The 21,592-nt window shown below is 39.6% G+C and overlaps 1 protein-coding gene across 1 annotated transcript in view; it reads right to left on the bottom strand.

The window, feature by feature from the left end:
* Positions 1-21,592, bottom strand: part of spon1a (spondin 1a) — a 70,004-nt gene that overhangs the window by 18,835 nt on the left and 29,577 nt on the right. Inside the window, exon 7 of the mRNA XM_030088908.1 lies at positions 4,206-4,270. Within this exon, the coding sequence (XP_029944768.1) occupies positions 4,206-4,270 (65 nt within the window). The remainder of the gene's footprint in view (positions 1-4,205; positions 4,271-21,592) is intronic.

Genomic DNA, 21,592 nt, shown 5'->3' with positions numbered 1-21,592 from the left:
ATTGAAAATTTTATTTAGTTTGTTATTTTATTTCTCTCTTTACTTCATGTAATTACCAAAAGTCACCAGTAATTCACTTTACTCAAGAGGCATACTTTGACACCTTTTCTGTACCCTTCATGTTTTCACATCATTTTCTCAGATTTCAAAACGCTTTCATACTTTATTTGCAGTACAGATCAAGAGCTGGTTATCATCATAGAGTTCAGCTCAGCAATCTGTCCTTTTGGTCACATTTCCACTTAGGGCCATTGGATGTGGAGTTTGCATGTTCTCACTGTGTTATTTTAAGTGGATTGAGTCTCTAAAGTGACCATAGTAAAGTGAACTGAGCGTGTGTGTTATTGTGTGTCAGTCCTGCGTGAACTGTCATTGTGTCGAAGACTGACCTCTGAAGGCTCCCATACCGTATCTCATGATGGCCATGTTGCTCCCAGCGAGCCAATGCCTTGCTCATTGGTGTGTGAGTGAGGAAACATCTGTCTGCATTAATAGGTGAACATGACTGATAGCGTAAAGCGCCTTGAGACAGCAGAAGTGTTAAAAAGTCAATTTACAATTTGTCCTGCCTTTTTCCAACTGTCTGCTACCACTGGATGTAGCCCCGAGAAACTTCAAGCAAGATAAAGTGGATGGATGAATATGTAAAGCCAGATAGAAAGTGGGAACTTATGAGGTTCAAAACCGATCATCTGTGAACAGGATGTGTGAAAACTTGTCTTATAAGTTGCTTTGTCTGTTTCTACAACAATGGTTGTGTTTCTTTATGGCACTAGTTAATTTGGGGGAAATCCCATGTTGTGGATAACGAAGAAGTAATCATGAGTTTTAACATTTATTAACATCAACATGATGCATTTTTAACTGAGTAATAATTAACTCTTTTAGAAAAATACATCCATGGCATTTACAAAGTCACCGACATAAAACATAATTTCCTCTCTGTGCTCCAAACCGCTGTAATTGATCCGACGTATACTTGAGTGTACTGTACACAATCACCGTGTGGAACAATTAATCGACTGCACACACACACACACAAACACACACACCACCGAGCGAGCTAATTAGCGCTGGTGGAGATCATGGCTTCTGTTTGTGGCTGTGTTCTTCCCTTTGGAGACTAATCTCAGAGCCCTCACTGAGGCCCCGTGGATGTAGAAACAACACAACACAAGCCTCTGTGCAGCTGAAGTTCTGCTACACAATCCCAGTTGTTTTTCTCATGAATAAGAAATTAAATGGCTTCTATTTACTAATGTAGAAGTTGAATTAATGTGCTCGTTGCAAGCTTGTGTAGCTGGTTTCTTTCATTTGGGTTCCCACCGATCAGCAAGCTTCTGGGTCCAACTTTGGGAATGATAACTTCAAACATTGTAAGCTCTGGTACAGAAACCAACAATGCTGTAAGATTGATTTCCTGCCCGCAGGCACACGCTGCTTTCCAGCTATTTTAATATGTTCTAAAAATCAAGTTACAGAGAACTTCAGAAAGACAATCCATCACAGCTGACATATCTACAAAAGAACACGCCAAATGGTGTCTTTCTTCTGCAGTTTAACCAGTTACAATATAAGAGACCGATTTCTTATGTCCTCAAATTCAAATCACATCAAATGCAATCAAAAAATGATCATAGTGGAGCTGCTTGTGTATTGCTGAGCCATCACAAGAACTACACTGTTAATAATTATTACAGGTCGGCCTGATTTAAGGAATTTACCTCAGACTCAAAACGACTCTGAAATAAGCAGCGAAAGGAGCCGATACAGGAGGGAGCGGACTGGAATCAATCTACCTTCACAATGAGTTAAAAATGTTAGTGAAATAAATGTGACATCTTTACGGAATGACTTTCATTTAAAATAGTGTTGAAAACACCGAGCACCTTTTAACTTTATCGCTTCATTCCCAGTGAGCCCCGAGGCTTCCTGATCTCAAGTCCCCAAGTTACAAAAGACACTGAAAACATAAAAGTCTCATTTTCTGCTTGTTCGATTACAACTGTAAAGCGAATAAGTAACTTTACTCCCATGAAATTAATCATCAAATTAATAAAGCACATTTGTTTGTTGGGACTGATTCCTTTAATTTGTTGTAGTACGGTGAACAACATTACCAGCTCTGTGGCTCAAAACACGGCACTTGGGACGTGTTTTGAAGGGTTCTTCCCAAACCAAAGGTCAACAATAAGCTCAGCTCTGAATTTTTTGAGATCAGATTTGCACTTTCTTGAATCTAAAGTAGATCTTGGAAAAGGCCCAGTCCTTTTATTTGGAAAGCTCTCCTTTTTGTACACTGGTAAGACAGTGTGAGTCTACATTTAAATTCACTGTAGTGTTTATACTAATTAACTGATTGTTGATTGAACTTTAAAGAATGTGACAACACTTTTTTTTTTTTTTTTTTTTTTTTACAAAAGACAGGGACTTACACTTAGGCACTTGCTTACACTGAGTAATGACATGAATATTGTTTCTTAAAATGACCTTATCAATGTTTTATTTCCATCAGATGCTGTTCATTTACTGACTGTGACAAGTTTTATGTTACTGACACTTAAATATTCTAGGAGGTGCCATATGGGTCAGAATTAATTTTTAACTGTCAGCCACACCTCTGAAGTGCCGCCTCTCATACCAGCCGCTCGCACGTACTACCATGAGTTCAGGCAAACACATGTATAACCTCTGGCGTAGCATGCTTTTATTACTCATTCAAATGTGTACAGGGTGTCATGAAGGGTTTAGTAGTATGGATGTGTGAATTTATACTGGTTTGTATGTGAGACTTGGGTTTATATGTATTTGAAAATGATTATAGTTGTATATGCATGATTTCAGAGGTGTATGTGAGAGTTAAAAATGAATTCTGTCCTATACGGCACCTCAAGACATTCCCTTTGTTTTTCTCTAACCCTGCATTGCCTCCAGACATGACATAATGTTTAATTAATGTAGTGAAATGTGATCCTTCAACATGACATATTTAGAAAACAACCACATTTACAATGCTTTCCATACTTCCTGTTGTTATCTTTTTATTGCTGAAGGGGAAAAAACAGCGACTGTTCATGCTTCAGTTGCATATAGACAGTTGTGTCAAGTGAAAGTGTCAGAACTTTTTGCAACCCAACTCAGTGGAAACAGAGGCAAATGCTTTTGGCCACAGAGAAAAGAGGTTAAAAGGCAGCGCTCATCTTGGCTAAATGTTTCTCAAGAAAACAAATTAAGCATGAAATGTGGGTGTAATTATGGACTCTGACCTGGAATTCATCCACCACATTAACACAATAACAAAATCAACTCACTGCCATCTGAAAAATATTGCAAGAATCAAAGTGAGATTCAAAGGAACTCGTTCATGCATGTACTTTCCACAGGCTGGATTATTCTAACTTATATATGTCTCAAAAAAAAAAAAAAAAAAAAAAAAAAAAATCTGCAGCTCTTCCAGAACATTCACCAACACAAAAGGGGTGGAGCACATTACACCTGGGCTGCACACACACACTGCTCTGGCTGCCTGTGTGTCAAAGTATCCCTTGCAAACCCCTCCTTCCTGTTTAGAATGTTCTTTGGCCTGAACACATCTCAGATTCACTTGCAGATGATGAACCGTCCAGACCTGCGAGGTGCGAAGGCAGACGTTTACTGAATGTTCCCAGAGTCAGAAGAAACAAGGTGAAGCAGCTCTTAGTTCCTGATGCCGCTCAACCTTCCTGGACTGGAGACTGCTTCTTTGAAATCACCCCTTAAAAGACGATTATTTTCTTTCTTTATGTGTTTTATACATTAAACAATGGATTTCACTTATTTTACGTAAAACCTTAATCGTAAGAAAGTATTTTTCTTTATTTACTCTCCTTTATGCCTTTCTTAATGAATTTGTTTTAATATGTTTCATAATCTTGTTCCTTTAAGATTAATCGCCTTGCTTTAATGTCCAGTCTTTCTTGTCTGTCTTTGTGAAGCACAGTGAATTTCCTTGGATCTGATCAGTGTGGTATAAATAAGCTCGCCTTGTTCAGTACTTTATTATTTTTCACTGTTGTTTACCTTAAGAAATCTCCTCAAGGAGAGGAAAGATCGCCCTTTATGTGGCTGTGAGAGGTAATGTGGATCATTTGCAAACTGCAATAATTTTCTGATAAAACCTGGAGGATGTGCAGGAGGCTTTAAGGCACTTAAAATATTTCACTTACACGTTAAGTGGCTGCCAGGCCGGCCACTGCGCTTTCATTTTGATGACTGTCAGGACCTCATCACCCTACAGGAAAGAGACAGATGAAAAGACACAAAAAATTAAATGTCAGTCCACTGAATTAATCGACCCTTCATTCTCCGATGGCTGTGCTTCACAAGTGAATGATTGAAAAGGATCGCTGCAATACTTTTTTTCCATTTCCACACTTTATTACCAGTGGGTCGAGATATATGTGTGGTCAAAGGAGTTAAAAGCAGATAGATGGACAGAAAAGAAATATGGAAATGCTCCGGAGGAACTGCAGGTCAGGCATTTCAATGAACGTCTCAAACATTCTCATTTCAGCTCTTTCACGAATTCAAGCTTTTAATATATTTGATGGAATCCCTCTAATAGTATTCACATATCCAATACCAGTACTGAAATATCAATGTTTATACAGAAAGAGGAATGTGTATTATCTGCCATTGAATTCACGTAAGGTATATAAATTACAAGAGCCCACATCATCAGAGTCTGTGAATACAGTTTAGCTCAGGAAATAAAAAAAATACTGGCAAACAAACTGAATATGACCAACATGACCTTCATGGTATTGTATTTTTGTTGTATAGAATTTAATTAAGTTGATTTTCTTATTGTTTTAAGTCTGTATAGTTGTGACCTTCACACTATTTTGAGAAAAACTGAAAAAGATTAGGCATGCAGTCTCTCAAAGGAACAATGCTGAGTTAGTATGTGTGAGCTACAGTATATGTACTTGTATAGAGTCTTTCATAGAGAGGTTTAATCAAGGATAAACATACTTTCCATCTTTCAGTCAAAACACTCCTCATTTCCAGAGAATACATCTTTAGAACGGATCCAAATCTCATTAATTAATGCAAAGCAGATGAAAGGTGATAACTTCTGATTGAATAATGTATGTAAATATGTGCATAAATGTGCCTGAATGATGAGAACGCCGCTGCTTCCTCTAGCCAGTGCATTTTTTAATAATTGTTTTTGTTCTTTTCCAAAATGTCATCGTGTTTTGTTTACTGTTGTTCAAATTCACAGCACCAAATCTTGATAAGCCAAGCAGGGTAATCATGTTTCAGACTAAAGGATCCATGCGTGAGATACTTATGATCTTAGCATGATTCTACGACCTGACACAGGTATTTAGGAAACACTTCAGTCCTTTTTAAATCATATGGTGAGACACTGGCAAAGTTAAAGTAACAACAGCTGAAAAGTGCAAAGCTGAAAAAAAAAGTCAAGCTGTCAGTTTGGGTTCAGGGTCAAAAGTGATTTCAAATAGTAAAAACAAAAAAGGTATTTAGTTTGGTGGCCTGCAGAAAGATGACATGCTTACACTGTCTGGAGACAAGCTGGTTGAGAGTCATTTACATGAGCGGCGAAGGCAGCACAGAGTCTCAATTTTCGACAGAAAAAATACAGGAAAAGAGACGTTTTGATGGCCGCACGGGTATCTATCAATCTGAAGTGATTTGGGACAGAAAAGTGTCCGCCCAAATTCCCAATGAGAAAGAAGCAACGGCGATAACAACTATTGCTCTTTCAGTCAACATCTACCAATCTCGAACAAATGACGGCTGAGTTTACTTATGTAGATCGCATCAAATGTATATACTCTCTGTTAAAATTGGTCAGAATGTAAAAGTATGATGAAAGTAAATATCAAATATTAGCACCGGGGCGGAGGCGGATACGCCTGAGGCTGCTGAGCAGCGTGTGGACATGATATTGACACATCTGCAATGAATCATGGCACTTATCCTTTCCATCAAAATGTCTCCTGAGCTAACAAGGGGTGGCTTTCTGGTAATTAGTCTGTCATGATAGGAAATATTGGATCACATCCTCGTTATTGGCCCGACAGTCTCCTGCTGACTGCTTCATTGCCGTTGAGGAATGAGAGCCACCGCTGAGCCGGTACTGCTCTCTTCTCTGCACTGCTCCAGTAACTGACTTCACTATTTACCTCTTGTTCCACACACACACACACACAGAGGAACTATCACTTGGAATGAAAAGAGGAATCGCAGGAATAAACATATGCAGCAACTATGTTAACATTCCTGTTGACTCAGCATCTCTGACTTTAAACATCCCGCAACGTATGATCCTAAAACCATCACTCTTGTAGTTGAGAACAAAATTAACATTCAGATCGTTCATGATGTCCGACTGTTCCTCATGCATTCCTCTTGACTTTTGTCTTGAAAGACTGACTCTTCTGCTTTGTGTCGATCCATTTCAGAGGAGCATTTCCATGCATTAGGATGCCGGCATAAAAAAAAATCACTTTCACTGCTTCACACAACTTCGATGCTGGGTTTAATGGCTGGTAGCACCGAGATTTATGAGCCTAATGATATACAGATCATTACTTTTGCACAAAATCCCAAGGTCCTGAAATCATTTCTCAATTACTAAATATAACTGGGCATGGCTGTGTCTTATCTTCCCCCCCTGTTTTCAATCCAGGGCCCCTATTATCATTTCTGAAGCAACTGCCAACAACAGCGCGTCTCTTCTGCTCTCCATTTCCAAAAGGAGATGTGGTATCTTCTTCTAACAGCCACAGGACTGTTTGTACTCCATAATGGAACTGATATTGTGATTTTGTTGTTTGTCCCCTGGTTAATTTCATTTCGGTTTTGTTAAGCTGTTTTGATAAGTTTCTTTTGCGTTGCTGTTTTTCCCATTTTCAGAAACAATAATAAAGTGAATCTGTATTAACGCATTAGTTATACTTCAGTCTCACACAAAGCCACGAGCCACACTTGATTTTTTTTTTTTTTTTTTTTTAGCAGCAGTAACTGAAGCAGATGCTGGGTAGCTGTTAATTGGTCATCCTAACACCACTGATTAGTATCCTCCCACCTCACAGTCCACTCGCAGCGTTTCCTCCTGAGTATGTCAAAGGCAGGCAGAGAGCGGCGGAATTTCAAAGATTATATGAGAGCGGACCTCCTGCCTATTTCCACTAATGACAGGGATGAAAAACGCTGAACCCCATTAGTCATATAAGTTGTCCCTTGCTTCCTCTGCCAAACTCATACGGTAGTTAGCATTTCACACAGCCTGTCATTTTCCGCTGCTAAATTAATATTGGGGGAAAAAGGGAATCTGTGATTTTGTTAAATTTTGCAGGATGGATGGCAGCTAAAGGACAGCCTCTCAGAAACTTATTAGGGTGGACTCGAGAGGTGTCCTTTCAATTTTTACGCTATGGCACAGAAAGCCATTAGTTACTAATAAATCCAAATACTGCAGCGCCTCTTCCTGCTTCTCAAGGTTCTTATTTCTGCTTTTTTTTTTCCCCTTTTCAACTGATTTTCCAATTTTATATATTTGTCTCTGGTGATTAAGTTTCATGACCCTGAGTTGAGTCTCATCAGAACCTGTACTGGCTGAGAATATGTTGCTCCTTGTCTAAAAAACAACTTTTTTTTTTTTTTACTTTATAAACAGACTTTCAGCCACTGTGATGCCTTCATCACCACAAAATTCAGTGATTAAATGAATAAAACCAGTGCACCGCATTTCATCCCTCTCCCTCTTCATGTTTTGTCTCAGTTGGACCATGCCGACGTTCCCTTGAACACAACATAATTAGCGCAACATTTCTGTCTTCATGGAGAAGCTAGAACAAACACTGTCTAAAGGTTTTGACCTTCATCTACATTTCCATCAGCACAACTCCATCAAAACTGTTCTAAATGAATGCAGTCTGTTTTTATCACTTGTATTGTGCAGATACACACCTGCTGTATGTTTCCAGCCCCTATTCACTGTTTCTCTGCGTGAAATAAAACACACACACACACACACACACACACTGGCCCAAAACGACAGATGCTTCAGTGTACAGCAGGGAAGGTAATTTGATTTAGTTATTTCTTATTAACAGAGAATCAGTTACTTGACTGTAAGCCAAGTTCACGTCTGTCAGTGTGATGCTCTGTGTTTTTTTTTTCTGGCTTTTAATTCCATGAAATGGTCTCATGATCAGAGAATTTTCACTAAGCAAATATAAATGATGAAATTTCTCATGATGTGGTTTGAAATGACTCCATTAGCTGGATATAAAACCAATTGATGCTAAATGATTTCATTATACTTATAAATGTTCAATTCAACAAAACTAATCCCCTTTTTTTAATTTAGACAGTTTTACAGAAAGTGAAACTTGTTTTGATTTCAAATAGAAGCAAACATTTCCAATCTATACTGCAATTTAGTTTCTTTAATTCTTCACTGTACTCAGTCTCAGCGAGACCGGTGGACTGATTAAGAGGACGAGAGGGAGATATTACAACAAAGTGACTTGAAATTAACTGTCTTCTTAAAACTCGTCAGTTTGCAGAAAATAGATTTGAGCAATTTGCTTATTTATCCCTTTTATAACGTTCATATTCAGGATTCTTATGTTTTGGCTGTTGACTTTTTTTTTTAATAAACTGTGTAATGAGTGGGTGCTTTTTCCAAAATAACTTTAACGCTCAATATCTGGCAGTTATTCAACATCATTACGTATTTTGATTGTTCATGTTGTGAGTGTGTGATACACTGCTGAGTCTTGTCTGGATGGCTGTGCTGCTAACCTCCCAGGCTCCTCAGAGATGATTACAATATGAGCACAAAGCTCTACTTCTCTGGTTTCTGGTACTTTTTTGAAATGTGTGCAGATCCCATGAAGATTGTAGGAGTTATGAAAGGTTTGCATGCCAAATCCTGCCAGCAGGAGCAGAGTAGAAATTGAAAGGTTAGCTGATCTGCAAATAACACCAATAAAGAATCCAATTTCCTTTTCAGACGAATATGTAGTTGTAAATCGGAAGAAAAAAAACTGGACTAAACAAAGCGCATTAAGGCAAAACAACCCTGTGAAGGATGCTGTAATGACGGAACCTATTATTTTTTGGGTCGGTGGCATTATACAGTGCCTGTATCAGCAAGAACACCAAACCAATAAAAGCCCTGTGAAAGCTGTTAAAGCTGAGCACCTCTTTTTTCACTTTCATGAGGACAAATTCAAGTTCCTTCAAATGAATCTGAAGAAAAAAACTGCTCATTTCTCTGTGAAATACCCATCCTCCCCATTTGCACCTTTTTCTGAATCTCTCCCCGCGCAAAGAACACGATGTGAAGAAGAGGCAACAGTGAGGAAAGCATGGAATGAAATACTGGTGTCCATTTCCACTGGGCTGGGTCTAATCTTCTTCATCTAAAAAAGTTATCACCACTAGCTAGGCAGCAACACAGAAACTTCCAAACTGCATAAAGTTTCTGCAGCTCTCAGCACAGACCCCCATAAGTGACGCACTGCTGTTTATGCTCAGTTGCACAAACCGACCAGAGGTAGAATCATTTACATATGTTTGTCGCTGCACTTTCACTTGCCTGGAAGTGCAGCGCATGTGTAAATAAATGTTATCACCTCATTTGATCAACCAGTGAATCATGACAAATGATGTCAGAAACATTTAATCGAGACACCGATGAGTGTTGATATCCATGTATGAATGCGCAGTTATGCCTCTACAGGTTTTTGCGTGTGACCCTTGTAAACAGCCACAGGGAGAGCTGGAAATGAGCCCATTGTCAGAGTCTTCTGAACCCGCCAGGCCAAGTCTGTCCTGCTGGGGTGGAATTGACCTGTCGTGCTCCCTCACACTGAGGAGATCAGCCATGAAATTGGCTTACAGCAAGCTGAGGGTATAGTCTTTAGATACTGCTGCAGCGAGGTGATACCCGAGTCGTGCATGGTTCCACGTTTTGGCACAGAAAACCTTAGCAACCCCCCACATTCTGTCCTTTTTGTCCATTACTCAGACTGCTGCGCAGAAAGCTTGTTCTGCAGGCCCGGTGGGAACCTATGTGCTTCTGGGACATTGCCGCTCTTTGACTGGCAACATCTTCAAGAGAAACTGATTAAACATTTGAATGCAAATACTTTTATTTGTTATTCATGTTTCATTTTTTCGATGCGTGTGTTTTGGCATTTGTAGTATTTTACTCATGCTTAGCTACTCTTGTTGGGTCATTAATAAAGTGACCAATAAAGATATGTAGTAAAGTTGCACTGCTGAATATTTACTAACAGATGATGTGACATTATATACATATCTGAATACCTCTGAGACAGACAGTGTTGTTTTCTCTAGTTTATTCTCCAGCGAGGAAAATATGGTGGAGAAACTCCAAAGAAGTAATCTGGAGATTTCCCTGTGTTTTTGTTTGTTTGGTTGTTTTTCTTCTTTTTTTCTTTTTTTACAGTGGATTAGAAGGTATGAAATCAGTGTAATAAATATCAACATCAGAGGACGTCATTAGAAGGTTGATCTAATCTGAGTACAAAGTAAAGAGCAGTGAGCTGAATACTGACCCCTGAGGTCCACTTTCATCAGTTATCTGGGGACTGATCTGCGACAACAGTTTGACTTCACACACATGCAAACAGAAGCAGAGCACAAAACGCAAAAAGAGCAAAAACAGATTCATCAAAAGAAAAAAGTAAATCTGCTTATGAAAGAATTGGCAATGAGGTGCGAGTCCTGTCTGAGGAACAAAAGGCTCAATCAAAGAAGAAGAAGAAAAAAAAAAAAACAAGTGTGATGTATGTTTCTGTGCATATTGATCCACGCTGCACCCGAGTCCTTTATTGGCAGGGTGTTGTAATTAGATGCCTGGTCATGCATTAAGCGCCTTTCTAAAGGTAAAATGGTCGTACGCCGGCAAGTCTCTGTGAGCATGCATGACTCTGTGTGGATAAGCCAAGTACATTTTAAGATTGCTTCTCAAGGTTTTATGAGCCAAATCACAAATGAGAAATAAATAGCTCCCTCGTAATTGTTAATGTTTAGTCCTTTTTCATCCTAATGGTTTGCTTTAATATGTTGCTGATATTCCCCCCAGGATTCATGAGACGTAAAGCTGAAATATTCTGCATTCATGAAAAATTCTGCAGCACTGTTGATACTTTTAGTGCACTTTTAGTGGAAAATTTTACAAAATGCATATCTTGCTGAGTTAGCCTCTTATGTGTAGCGTGTGATTTGAACGTGTTTATGTGACCTTCAAACAACAAAAACACTGAATGATCAGTGTGAGACTCAGAAAAATTACTTTTGAAAGCTTTACTTCATCCAATGTTCAGAATGTTGAATAAGGAGTTATTTTTGCCAAAGTATGCTCAAAGTATTTTTATTTCTAACTAATATAAAAGGCTCTGAAGGTCACTATTTCTTTTTTCAGAAATTATAAAACAAAACTGACCTAAAGAAGCATGACAATGACTTACATTGAATTCATTTTCAGATTTATTTTAAAACCACCTGTGATTTGGCCTAACCTTAAAGGGACTTAAAGGTGCATTAAAGGGATACTTCAACATTTTGGCAAATTGGCCCATTTAGCGCAATTCCTTAGTCATTTCGAACAGCACACTTACTTTTTTGTGAGGGTGAGCTATTGTTTATTCAGAGGTGAGTCTGGGAAGGTTTTTGGGACGGACACAATGGAAGTGGATGGTATTTTTGTTCCCCCTCATCAAACTCATCAAATACACAATCCAACAACCCCAAAACACTTTGGTGGACACGTTATAATCCGCACATTCACTACGCTGTGGAACACCAACAAATCATATTGTAGCGTTACGACACTGAAGCAAATACTGGGAACTACTTTTTCTTTTGAAATCACTACGCCCAGACGCCATGTTTAGTAAGTAGTTCCGTCTTAGCAATTACTCAATCTCGTAATTTTGCATTAATATTTCACAGCGTAGTGAATGTGCGGATTATAACATGTCCACCAAAGTGTTTTGGGGTTGTTGGATTTTGTATTTGATGAGTTTGACGAGGGGAACTAAAAATACCATCCACTTCAATTGTGTCCGTCCCAAAAACCTTCCCCGACTCACCTCTGAATAAACAATAGCTCGCCCTCACAAAAAAAGTAAGTATGCTGTTCGAAATGACTAAGGAAATGCGCAAAATGGGCCAATTTGCCAAAATTTTGAAGTATCCCTTTAAGGAGTTTGCACGTTTTATGCGAAACACCGGCCCCTGCAGGCCTTGGGCGTAACTGCAGCTTAATGAAACGCTCGTGTCTGTGGCTTGTGTCCACGGAAGAGGGGAACTCCTTCCTTGCTCTTTTCGTAGCGCTCAAGTAAAATTTAAGTCTCTTTTGCCTGGTGGGGTCTGTGCTGGAGTTGAGGCAGTGCCAGAAGCCAATCTTTTCTTACTTTCTGGAAGATCCATCCTCAATACTGCTCGGTTGCTGCTCGTTAAGCATCTGGCGGAGTAATGGCGGACAAAACAAAACTTAAGGATATCAGGCCAGGGAGCGTGCACTACGTCACATCATCTCATATTCTCCCCAAAAAAATTCTGGTGCCGGACCAGTACTGCAACTTTCAAGTGACAATTTAGCACTGTGAGAGGTACTTACTATGAATATATCAGGGCACATTGTACACATTGTTTAATATTATATAACATATTTATGGTGGAAAATAAGGATTTTTAAAGTTGAAAACCTCCTTAATGCACCTTTAAGGCAAGATTTGTGAAACTCATGCATTTCCAGTTTATTCAATGCTAATGGGCCGTAAAGCATTAAAAACCTAAAATAACAGGCCAATCCGCGCATCTTTCTGTTGCCTTATACAGGCTGTGTGCCACAGAATTGGCTGCAGTTCAGCATCCGAATTTCCCGTGCAACTGTAGGGATGTGACGTAAATTGACGCTGTATGCGCGTTGCCGACAGCTCTTGAACAGGATGGTAAATGGTAAATGGACTACACTTATATAGCGCTTTTTCTACTGCATTAGCAGAGACCAAAGCGCTTTACACTGCAGGATCACATTCACCCATTCACACACGCATTCACACACCAGTGGAGGCGACTGCCATGCAAGGCGTTCAGTCCATCCACCGGGGGCAATTCAAGGTTCAGTGTCTTGCCCAAGGACACTTCAACATGCAGACAGGGGGAGATGAGAGTCGAACTAACAACCTCCCGATTGTCAGACAACTACTCTCCCCACTGAACCACAGCCGCCACAGGAAGAACATGGCCGCCGTGGACACGGACTCAAACACTCCTGGGGTACAAATGGATTCTTCAGCAGCCATCAAACGACCTGCATCCACTCAAAGCCCCACAAAAAAGTGCCACCACGAAGAAAAAAAAGAACTTTATCAGCGTTGTCTCATGAGTCAAAAAAAAAACATGACCGAAGCCGGGCAGGTACCCGAATAAATATTGGATATGTGTTTGATTCATGGAGGGAACTTCAGCTGCATTTGGGAGTGAAAACGAATGCTGACATGGCCCATGCCATTGGTCCATCTGGTGCAGTGCTGTGAAGACGGACAGTCTGTTAAGTGTTTGTGCGCGCTCCCGTGCCGCCTTGGCTGGTGGCTGCAGTTACCCACAGCGCCTATCGCGGCAGCACTGAGGTAAATTTTGTAAAGTTGCCTTCAGTCCCTTTAACCTTTCATCCCGAAAGAAAGGTTAAAAGAAAAGTTTTTTTTCAGAAAAATTGGAAATGACACACAAAAGCATGAAGCATGAAGTCATTAGTACAAATCTTTTAGGAAAGACTTCCACAGTAAAAAAAAATACTTCACAGTTATATAACCGTGGATATGAAACTCAAAAATGTAAAAAGTTCATTGAGGAACAGAATTACTATTATTATTAATCAATTTTTGTAGCAAATCATTAAAATCAAACCCAGAGTTTTTTTAAGGAGTGCGCCTCACAACAATATAAATTTAATCAACAGGAAATATTGGTTGATGAGATAGATAGATACATAGATAGATAGATAGATAGATAGATAGATAGATAGATAGATAGATAGATAAAGGCCTTATTGGCTGACTGCTACTGTGTGAAACACCATAAAAAAAAAAATTCTAAATGTTTTTTCACAAAAACTGAAAAACGTCATGTCAAAGAAAAAAAACATTGCAAAAAGCTCAGTGGAGTCATTTCAACGGCACAGAACTGCTTGTATCCATTAGAGAAGACACATCATCCACTGGAGATGACATACTCTCTCATCTTGAAGGGAAAAGATTCATCTTGCATGAATAATTTCCATCTAGTTCTGACAAGCGCAGTGAACCTTCATTTGTGATGCTTGATTTAGCATTTGTAATTCCCTGTTAGGCAAGAAACGGCATTTAAGCTGGCATCGTTACAAATAAGAATTGGTTAGGAAGAGAGTCACAGTGTTAATATGGTATAATACCATCTGCCGACACTGCTCCGCACGAAGAAACCATGTGAAAGGTTCAGTGGGTTTAAGCAGACATTTACAATAAAACGGACGCACGGTGGCATCTCACAGCGAGGACGTCTGGGTATAAATACCAGCCAGGTCCACAGTCCAAAAACATGCATCGTGGGTCGCTGAGCAGTGACCTTCCTGAGTAGACATTACTTATACAGTAATCCATCAGTGGCCAGATGTATCGGGGGAATCGCTGGCCAACAGAAATGGTGGCACAAAATTTGACAGACAAAACGTCCCTCACGCCACCGGACTGCCATCATGAAAAAACACGTATTATCCTGAGCGTTGTAAAACGTCATATTTAACTTAATAAATAAAATTAAATAAAGTACTGTGAATGTCATTCCTCACTATTGCATTGTTTTTTGCTGTGTTTTATTTTGTTTGGGGTGAGTTATTTATGCTTCCAAAACTGTAATAAAATGGAACTCACCAGTGTTTTTGACTTATTTGTCCACTCCAACCCCTCAATTACTTTGTTTCTCCATTTAAAAAAAAGAGAGAAAGAAAATGACTCATCTGATTTTTTTTTTTTTTTTTTTTGCTCTTTCCACTAAAAGCATCTGCTAATTTCAATATGGTCATTTTTCTGCATTTGTGGAAAAAAGAAAAAAAACATGCTGTCATTTCTTTTTAAAAGGCAGTTACAGTCCTAACATTTGCAGATGATGCTCTACTGGCTGACGTCTGTCCAAATTCTAAATAAAGACTGCCATACATCTGTAATCCACACTCTCGTGTATGTGGGCACATAATTGCCAGCATCGTGGAAGCATTTGTTGAGAATGTCTCACAGTTTTCAGAGTGATGCCACGGTAAATCCTCCTCATCTCCTCCACAGCGAATATAGCATTCACCCCTCAGGCTGCCACAGCCGGACTTCACAATGAAAACAAAGAGAGCTGTCACACCACGTATCCCCCAACTAAACACTGAATAACCACGAAGAGAAGATGTTCTTTTGCTTTGTGTTGTGCCACATTTATCGCCAAACGGCGTGGATTTGATTAGCTTCAACTGCACTTTAACGGACGCAATACAGAAATAGATGTTTTCTCTTTTCCATTCATTTGAAAATGATTTGAAATCATGTTTCAAAACCACCGGGAGCGAGGAAAACTTGATAGGGCCTCATGTTCAGATTCACCCACGGCTGTACACCTAAAGCAAAAACCAAATGTCAAACGCACACTGTGTATCTTTGGATGGAATACGATTAAAAAGATGCATTTCAATTTTAAATTAATCAACATTCCCCATAATACATCTCATGTTCATGAAATATTTATTTCAAACACAGTATTTGGGGTTAAATTTTCATTGAGTTTTCAATTCCCCGAGTCTTCCTCCACAAAACAGACGAGGCATCAGAGATGACCAGCTTCCCACTGCAAATAAAACCGCATTAGCATCTTTCACGCCAGTAAAGGCAGCCTGTCGCCGAAGCAAAAGCACAGGGGGGGTGGGGGGTGGGGGGGGGGGGGGGGGGCTGTTTTGGAAATTGCCGGGATTATTCATGCAGTTTCTGGTGAACAGTTATACTAATGGCTATTCCCAGTTCCTGGTAGGCTAACATGAGGGAGATAATATCCCTCCCTGCAATGGAAAAATATCCATGATGCTATTTCAGCTGCAACTCCCTCTCAGCTCCCTTTGGTATCAGCACCACAGCACACACTCATACAATCACCATGCTAAAAAGATCATTAGTGCTAATTACAATGCAAAGACATCGGGGTTGGGCTTTTTTTCAACTCATAAATATCATAGGCAAAGGTTATTTCCTCTGAGTGTGGAGCTCAATGCTTTGAATCGATGAATACTTCATATGCTTTGAGAATATAGCAGCGTACCTTGGTGTGGTTAATGACTATTGTTACAATGTCTGCTTTGCCTGGTTGTATCTGAAGTGAAAGAGGGATCTGAGATGAAAGACATGAAAACAACAAATTTCTATTTGCTGCGACGGCTAACTGTAACCACTCTGTGTGTCTTTTTGCAATGAAAATTACAATGATGTCAAATTATACTTGAGGCCAGATGATGGCTACCGGTACGCTTCAACTGGGAGGTCATCACATTTACATAATTTTCTCACTCTTGCTACCAACTAATGACCAATAAGCAAAAACTAATGAGTCTTTTGTAAGATTTTTGAAAAAAAAAAAACCCCGAGAGGTGAATGTTTTGAGGGGGTGTGTGGAGAGGATGGGGGCTTGTTATGTGTCGGGTTGTTATGTTTACCCATGCAGTGGGGTTCTCTGATTAATTTCCCAATGTTATGCCAGGTTCTGCATGACAACTGCACAAGCGAAACAAGAGGCGCAATGCCTGAGTCAGCTCAACATCAGGTTTGAAAGTCGAATCTTTTATCTGGCAGGAGGCGAATGTTTCAATGCGCTGCAGCTGGGAGGCTTAGGATGGCGGCAGTGACCAAGGAGGTGGAAGTGAAGGATGGGAGCAACAGATGTTGGAGAGAAACCAACAAGGTACAGCAGGACATCTGTTGCAGGATTATTTAAAGCACGGTGTAGTGTAATCCCATATAAGACGTTAGGCTCGGCTCCACGTTTAACACTCGCATGCCAGCTGTATACCTGCATACCAGCTGTTTAATTTAAGGCGTTTTTAATACTTTTAATTAAAAAAGACATTAATATTTTCATTAAAACCAAAACTGTCTGCAAGACCATTTTGCAAATAAATGAGCTTTGTTTGAGCCACATGTTTTATCACTGGGTCTCATTTTGGTGTTTTATTAAAACGCTTTTTAATAAAAAGCAAGACAATAAAATCCGAAGACAAATTTGAAATAGAAAATAAGCTGCTGCATGATGAATAGGTCTAACTGGTGTGTTATTAACTAGCACACCTCTGCAAATCCTTTTATAAATAATCTGTCATTCCTTAGGAAATCTAACAAGAAATATCTGCTGATGAGCGCGAGGCGAAGTGTTTGCTGCATGTAATCTTAAAGTCAATAGCTTGAGCTTCAATTCATTTCAGTTCAGTTCAGTTCAGCTTTGTTTATACAGCGCCAGGTAGAACAGTCATTTCTAGACACTTTTACAGAGGAAAACCCAACAGTTCCTGAAATTCATGCAAAGGACAAACTCCCTTCACTCTGGATGCATTTGAGTTTACAGCCATGCTTTTGCTTGTCTGAAAAAAAGAAGCTATAATCGCTGTGAGGAAGACAGAGCATATTGCCTCCTGCCATAAATATATTACCGCAAGGGACGGCATGCATCGGCCGCAGCCGGATGGTTGACCCCCTTCCCCTTGTGTAAATAGGACCTTGTTTCCTCTAAAGTACATGGAAAGCAAGCTCAGAGTCTATTGTAATCCTGCTGACAGATGAATAAACCTCAGGCGGAGGTAATAAGAAAGCTGGACACTCGTGTCATTGTTACATTATGCTGCTCTCATTACGTGACTCGGTGGGATTCTGCACAGTTTGGACATGGCTGAATCTTTCATTCTGCATTCAGACTGGTCAAAGTATTCCCTAGGACAGCACAATTATGTGAAATTAAGAGCTATTTTCTGCCTGTGAGCCAAAACCCCACTTGGTCTGGAGCAGCCTTTTCCCTGGGTGAGATAGGGGCTCCTCTGATGTTGTAATCAAAGTTCCCCTCAAAAATCTCTGATCTGTCTGTCCCAGCACGTACTCCAAACTATTAATAGACATTAAAAAAAAAAAAAAAAATTGCTTGGAAATTCCAATGGGATGCAAACCAGCTTTTATCAGCACATAGCGCAAAGGCTTACACTGCCTTCAGGTGTTAATTAAATCTCCACTGACATTCCCATATCCTGCTCTGCAGAATAGGCTGCGGTTCAGATATCGCAGAGGTGAAGTCACTTCAGTCACAGCAATCTCGCTCAAAACAAGACCGAACATCCCACCAGCGGAGGGGAAAACGTGGCGACAAGAGAATTGTCAGTGCTAAAGGCAGATGAGTTTGCGAGCGCTCACTGCTACTCTGGAGAGCCGTGAATTGATTTGCTGACCGTGGCTGTCCTCGGTGGCAATCTCTGAGCCTTGCAGTGCACTCTGGGAGGCTGTAGTGGTGCCCAGCACACTCATTCATCAAGCCGCCTGAGCCATCATGCAGGCAACTCCGGCAAACCTGGGCCCTGGGCTAGAGGATATTATTAGAGATGAATTGAGGTAACTGCCTTTGATGACCCAGTTCAGGGTGCCTGTCGCTCTCTGAGCCTTTCTCCCATTTTGCTAACTTTCATTCTTGCTTTCAGAATTCTCACTCTATAAGGGGGTCAGCTGCCATTGTGGGCAGCTGCACTGCACTGCGGAGTATGCAATGATCCCAAATCTGTTAAAGTTATGTGCACGTCACATAGGTGCAGTGCCGTTTAAATGTCGATGGCAAATTTGGACAAACAAATTGTGGATTTTCATCAGTTCACAATGATTTACCAGGTAAAGATGATCAGCTTGCAAACTCAATGATTGCAAGAATGATGTGAAGGACAACCAGCTGGTAAACATCATAAAAAAGTATGTTTACCCCTTTATGGATTTTTTTCAACTTTGAAACTGCTGACTGCCTGTAGAGGGGCACAATTATTACCAATTCAAACTGAGCTCCAGTGCTTTAAATTAAAACAGATACAACCCATCCATGCATTATTTAAGAATTGCATCTCAATCAGCTATGCACCGGAATACAGAATTTGGTCCAAAGCACACCAGAGACATTAAGTAGGCATTACCTCCGTGAGGGGAAAACACAGCAAAAAAACAAAAACATGCTAAGGGCAAAACATCACTTTGCGGAGATGCAGAATATAAAACCTGTCTGAGATTCATCTCCTCAGCACCGAAACAACACGTCTGTTCATTTAAGCACATGAGAGGAAAATCATACTATAGGATACAATTTTTTAGGAAGCAGAGTTACATCAAGAACATGAAAACTGTGGACGTTTAACACTGATGATTACTATTACTACTATTACTTGAAATACTACAGCAGGACAAAAGTACAACAACGTTCACTTTATTATTATTCACACTTCAACAGGTTACTGCATCAAGCTGCTGTCACTAAAACACCAAAACTCCTGCATGCTTAAAAATAGCATGTTTGACTGTTTTTCAATCTCCTGGCATAAATGTCATGTATTTATACTGTGCAGACAGAGAGGAATTATATCCAGAGACTGTATGCAGCACATGCACAAATACACAATTTCATGCCTCTCAGAAACATTGCCCTGACTTGCATTCATTTTCTTCAAACTTTCTCCAGACTCAGCTGTGAGTGCTACTAGCCAAACTCTAACCTCAGCAAAAACCACAACCTTAGTCCGACCTTAAAACATTGTCTCGTCCTGAAAATTGAATGTTTTTTTTCTTCCTAGGGGCACTTTCTGTCTAAACACAGGAGACAATCTCCAAAATAGCAGAGTGCAAACAGATTTAAACACATATCAGCACACACAAAAAGCTCTCCCTGTCCTCTCTGTCTCTCTCTCTGTCACAGCACACAAAGTAAGCTTGTCAGCTTTTTAATACATTTGAAGCAAAATAATGCATTGGAAATGTATTTTCTTAAATGCTGCACTAAAGGTAACAGAATAAGCAATGACCTGAAATAAGCCAAAGCTTTTCTGATACAAAAGCAGATTCTCTGGAAATTAAATTATCGCTGCTTTTGCTTTTCAAAAAGCTGTTGTGGACTGGTAATAGTGTTGATGCCAGTCAGGGTGGAACATGTCTGCAGCTTGAATGACTCAGTGCATAATGAGATAGAGAGTGCATAACGAAAGGAAAAAAAAACAAAACAAAACAAAAAAAAAACAAATCCAGTACATCAACTGAAATAATAGCATGCTTTAGAACTTCATTTGTTGTTGACTCCTGTGCTGCTGTGTCGCTCAGCTGCAAAATATGTTACATTTATATAAACTCTGAGCTATTAACTCTCTGGGGATGCATGCACCCCCATCAACAAACCAGCTTAACATCTCAGTTAATCAGTTCATATATTTGTGTAGAAAAATAGAGGCTTGGAAGACTGCAGCTGTTGTTTATCGTTTCAATTTCTGTAGCTTGACTGAGCATTTTGTTTCTGTTTCATGTCAAAATTGTCGCTAATGGATTGTAACAGCTGGATATGAAGGAATGTCTTTGCTTCTTGCACAACACAGTGACTTTTTTTTTTATTAACAATCCTTCAACATTTACATTACCTAACCATATTTTTCTTGTGGCTTTTTTCTGATGGAGTTTGTCCACTGATTTGTTGTTTCATAAATAAAACTGAAGGAACTGATGAAAGCGCCAAAATGATTCATGTGCAGCAAACCATGCATTGTTACATGATTATTTCATTGTTGTGTTATTACGCCTCCAAACTAAAACACACACATACCCTCCAAATAATACATTTTTTTTATTCACGTATATTTTTGTTTGAATCATTTTCCAGTGTCAGCTGGAGCTGCTAAATAATTTCTCGCTCTTCTGGAACAATCATAACAGATTTTACTCTTTATTTATTCTAGTCAATTAAGAACTAATTGATACCAATTATCCCAACAGATGATTGCATTACACCTGTCCTCTCTATACTCTACAACAACAAAAAACAGAGGCAAATGATCAAATACAGTTTTGTTTTGTTTTTAACTGCATTTCTTTTTTATTTGTTTTTCATAAATATGTGTGGACATGAACCTCTACTATGTCCTCAACTGTCAGTCAGTGTCTGTCCCCTTCATCTGTCTGACCCACTCCGACAATAACAAACTTCAGGTTCCCAAACCGATCAAATGATATGGAGATTGCGGTGAATGGGCGGCCTCAGAGCCATGGTCTCATTTACATAGGGGACAACATAACAGGTAAAGCCATTACCGAAAATAGATTTCCCGAGGCCAACTCATGAATAAATATTGTGCAGATTTATGGTTTACTGTATTTAGTTGGCCTTGTGAGTCTTCAAAAAAAAAAAAAAAAATAAGCGCTGTGTTTATTCCATACTCCAAAAGTTCACTCAGAGCACTGAATCCTTTGAAAATACAATA

The sequence above is a fragment of the Salarias fasciatus genome, chromosome 1 (genome assembly GCF_902148845.1).
Source record: "Salarias fasciatus chromosome 1, fSalaFa1.1, whole genome shotgun sequence".
NCBI lineage: Eukaryota > Metazoa > Chordata > Actinopteri > Blenniiformes > Blenniidae > Salarias > Salarias fasciatus.
Note: the sequence above shows the minus strand (reverse complement) of the source record. Positions and strands in the feature narration are given on the sequence as shown.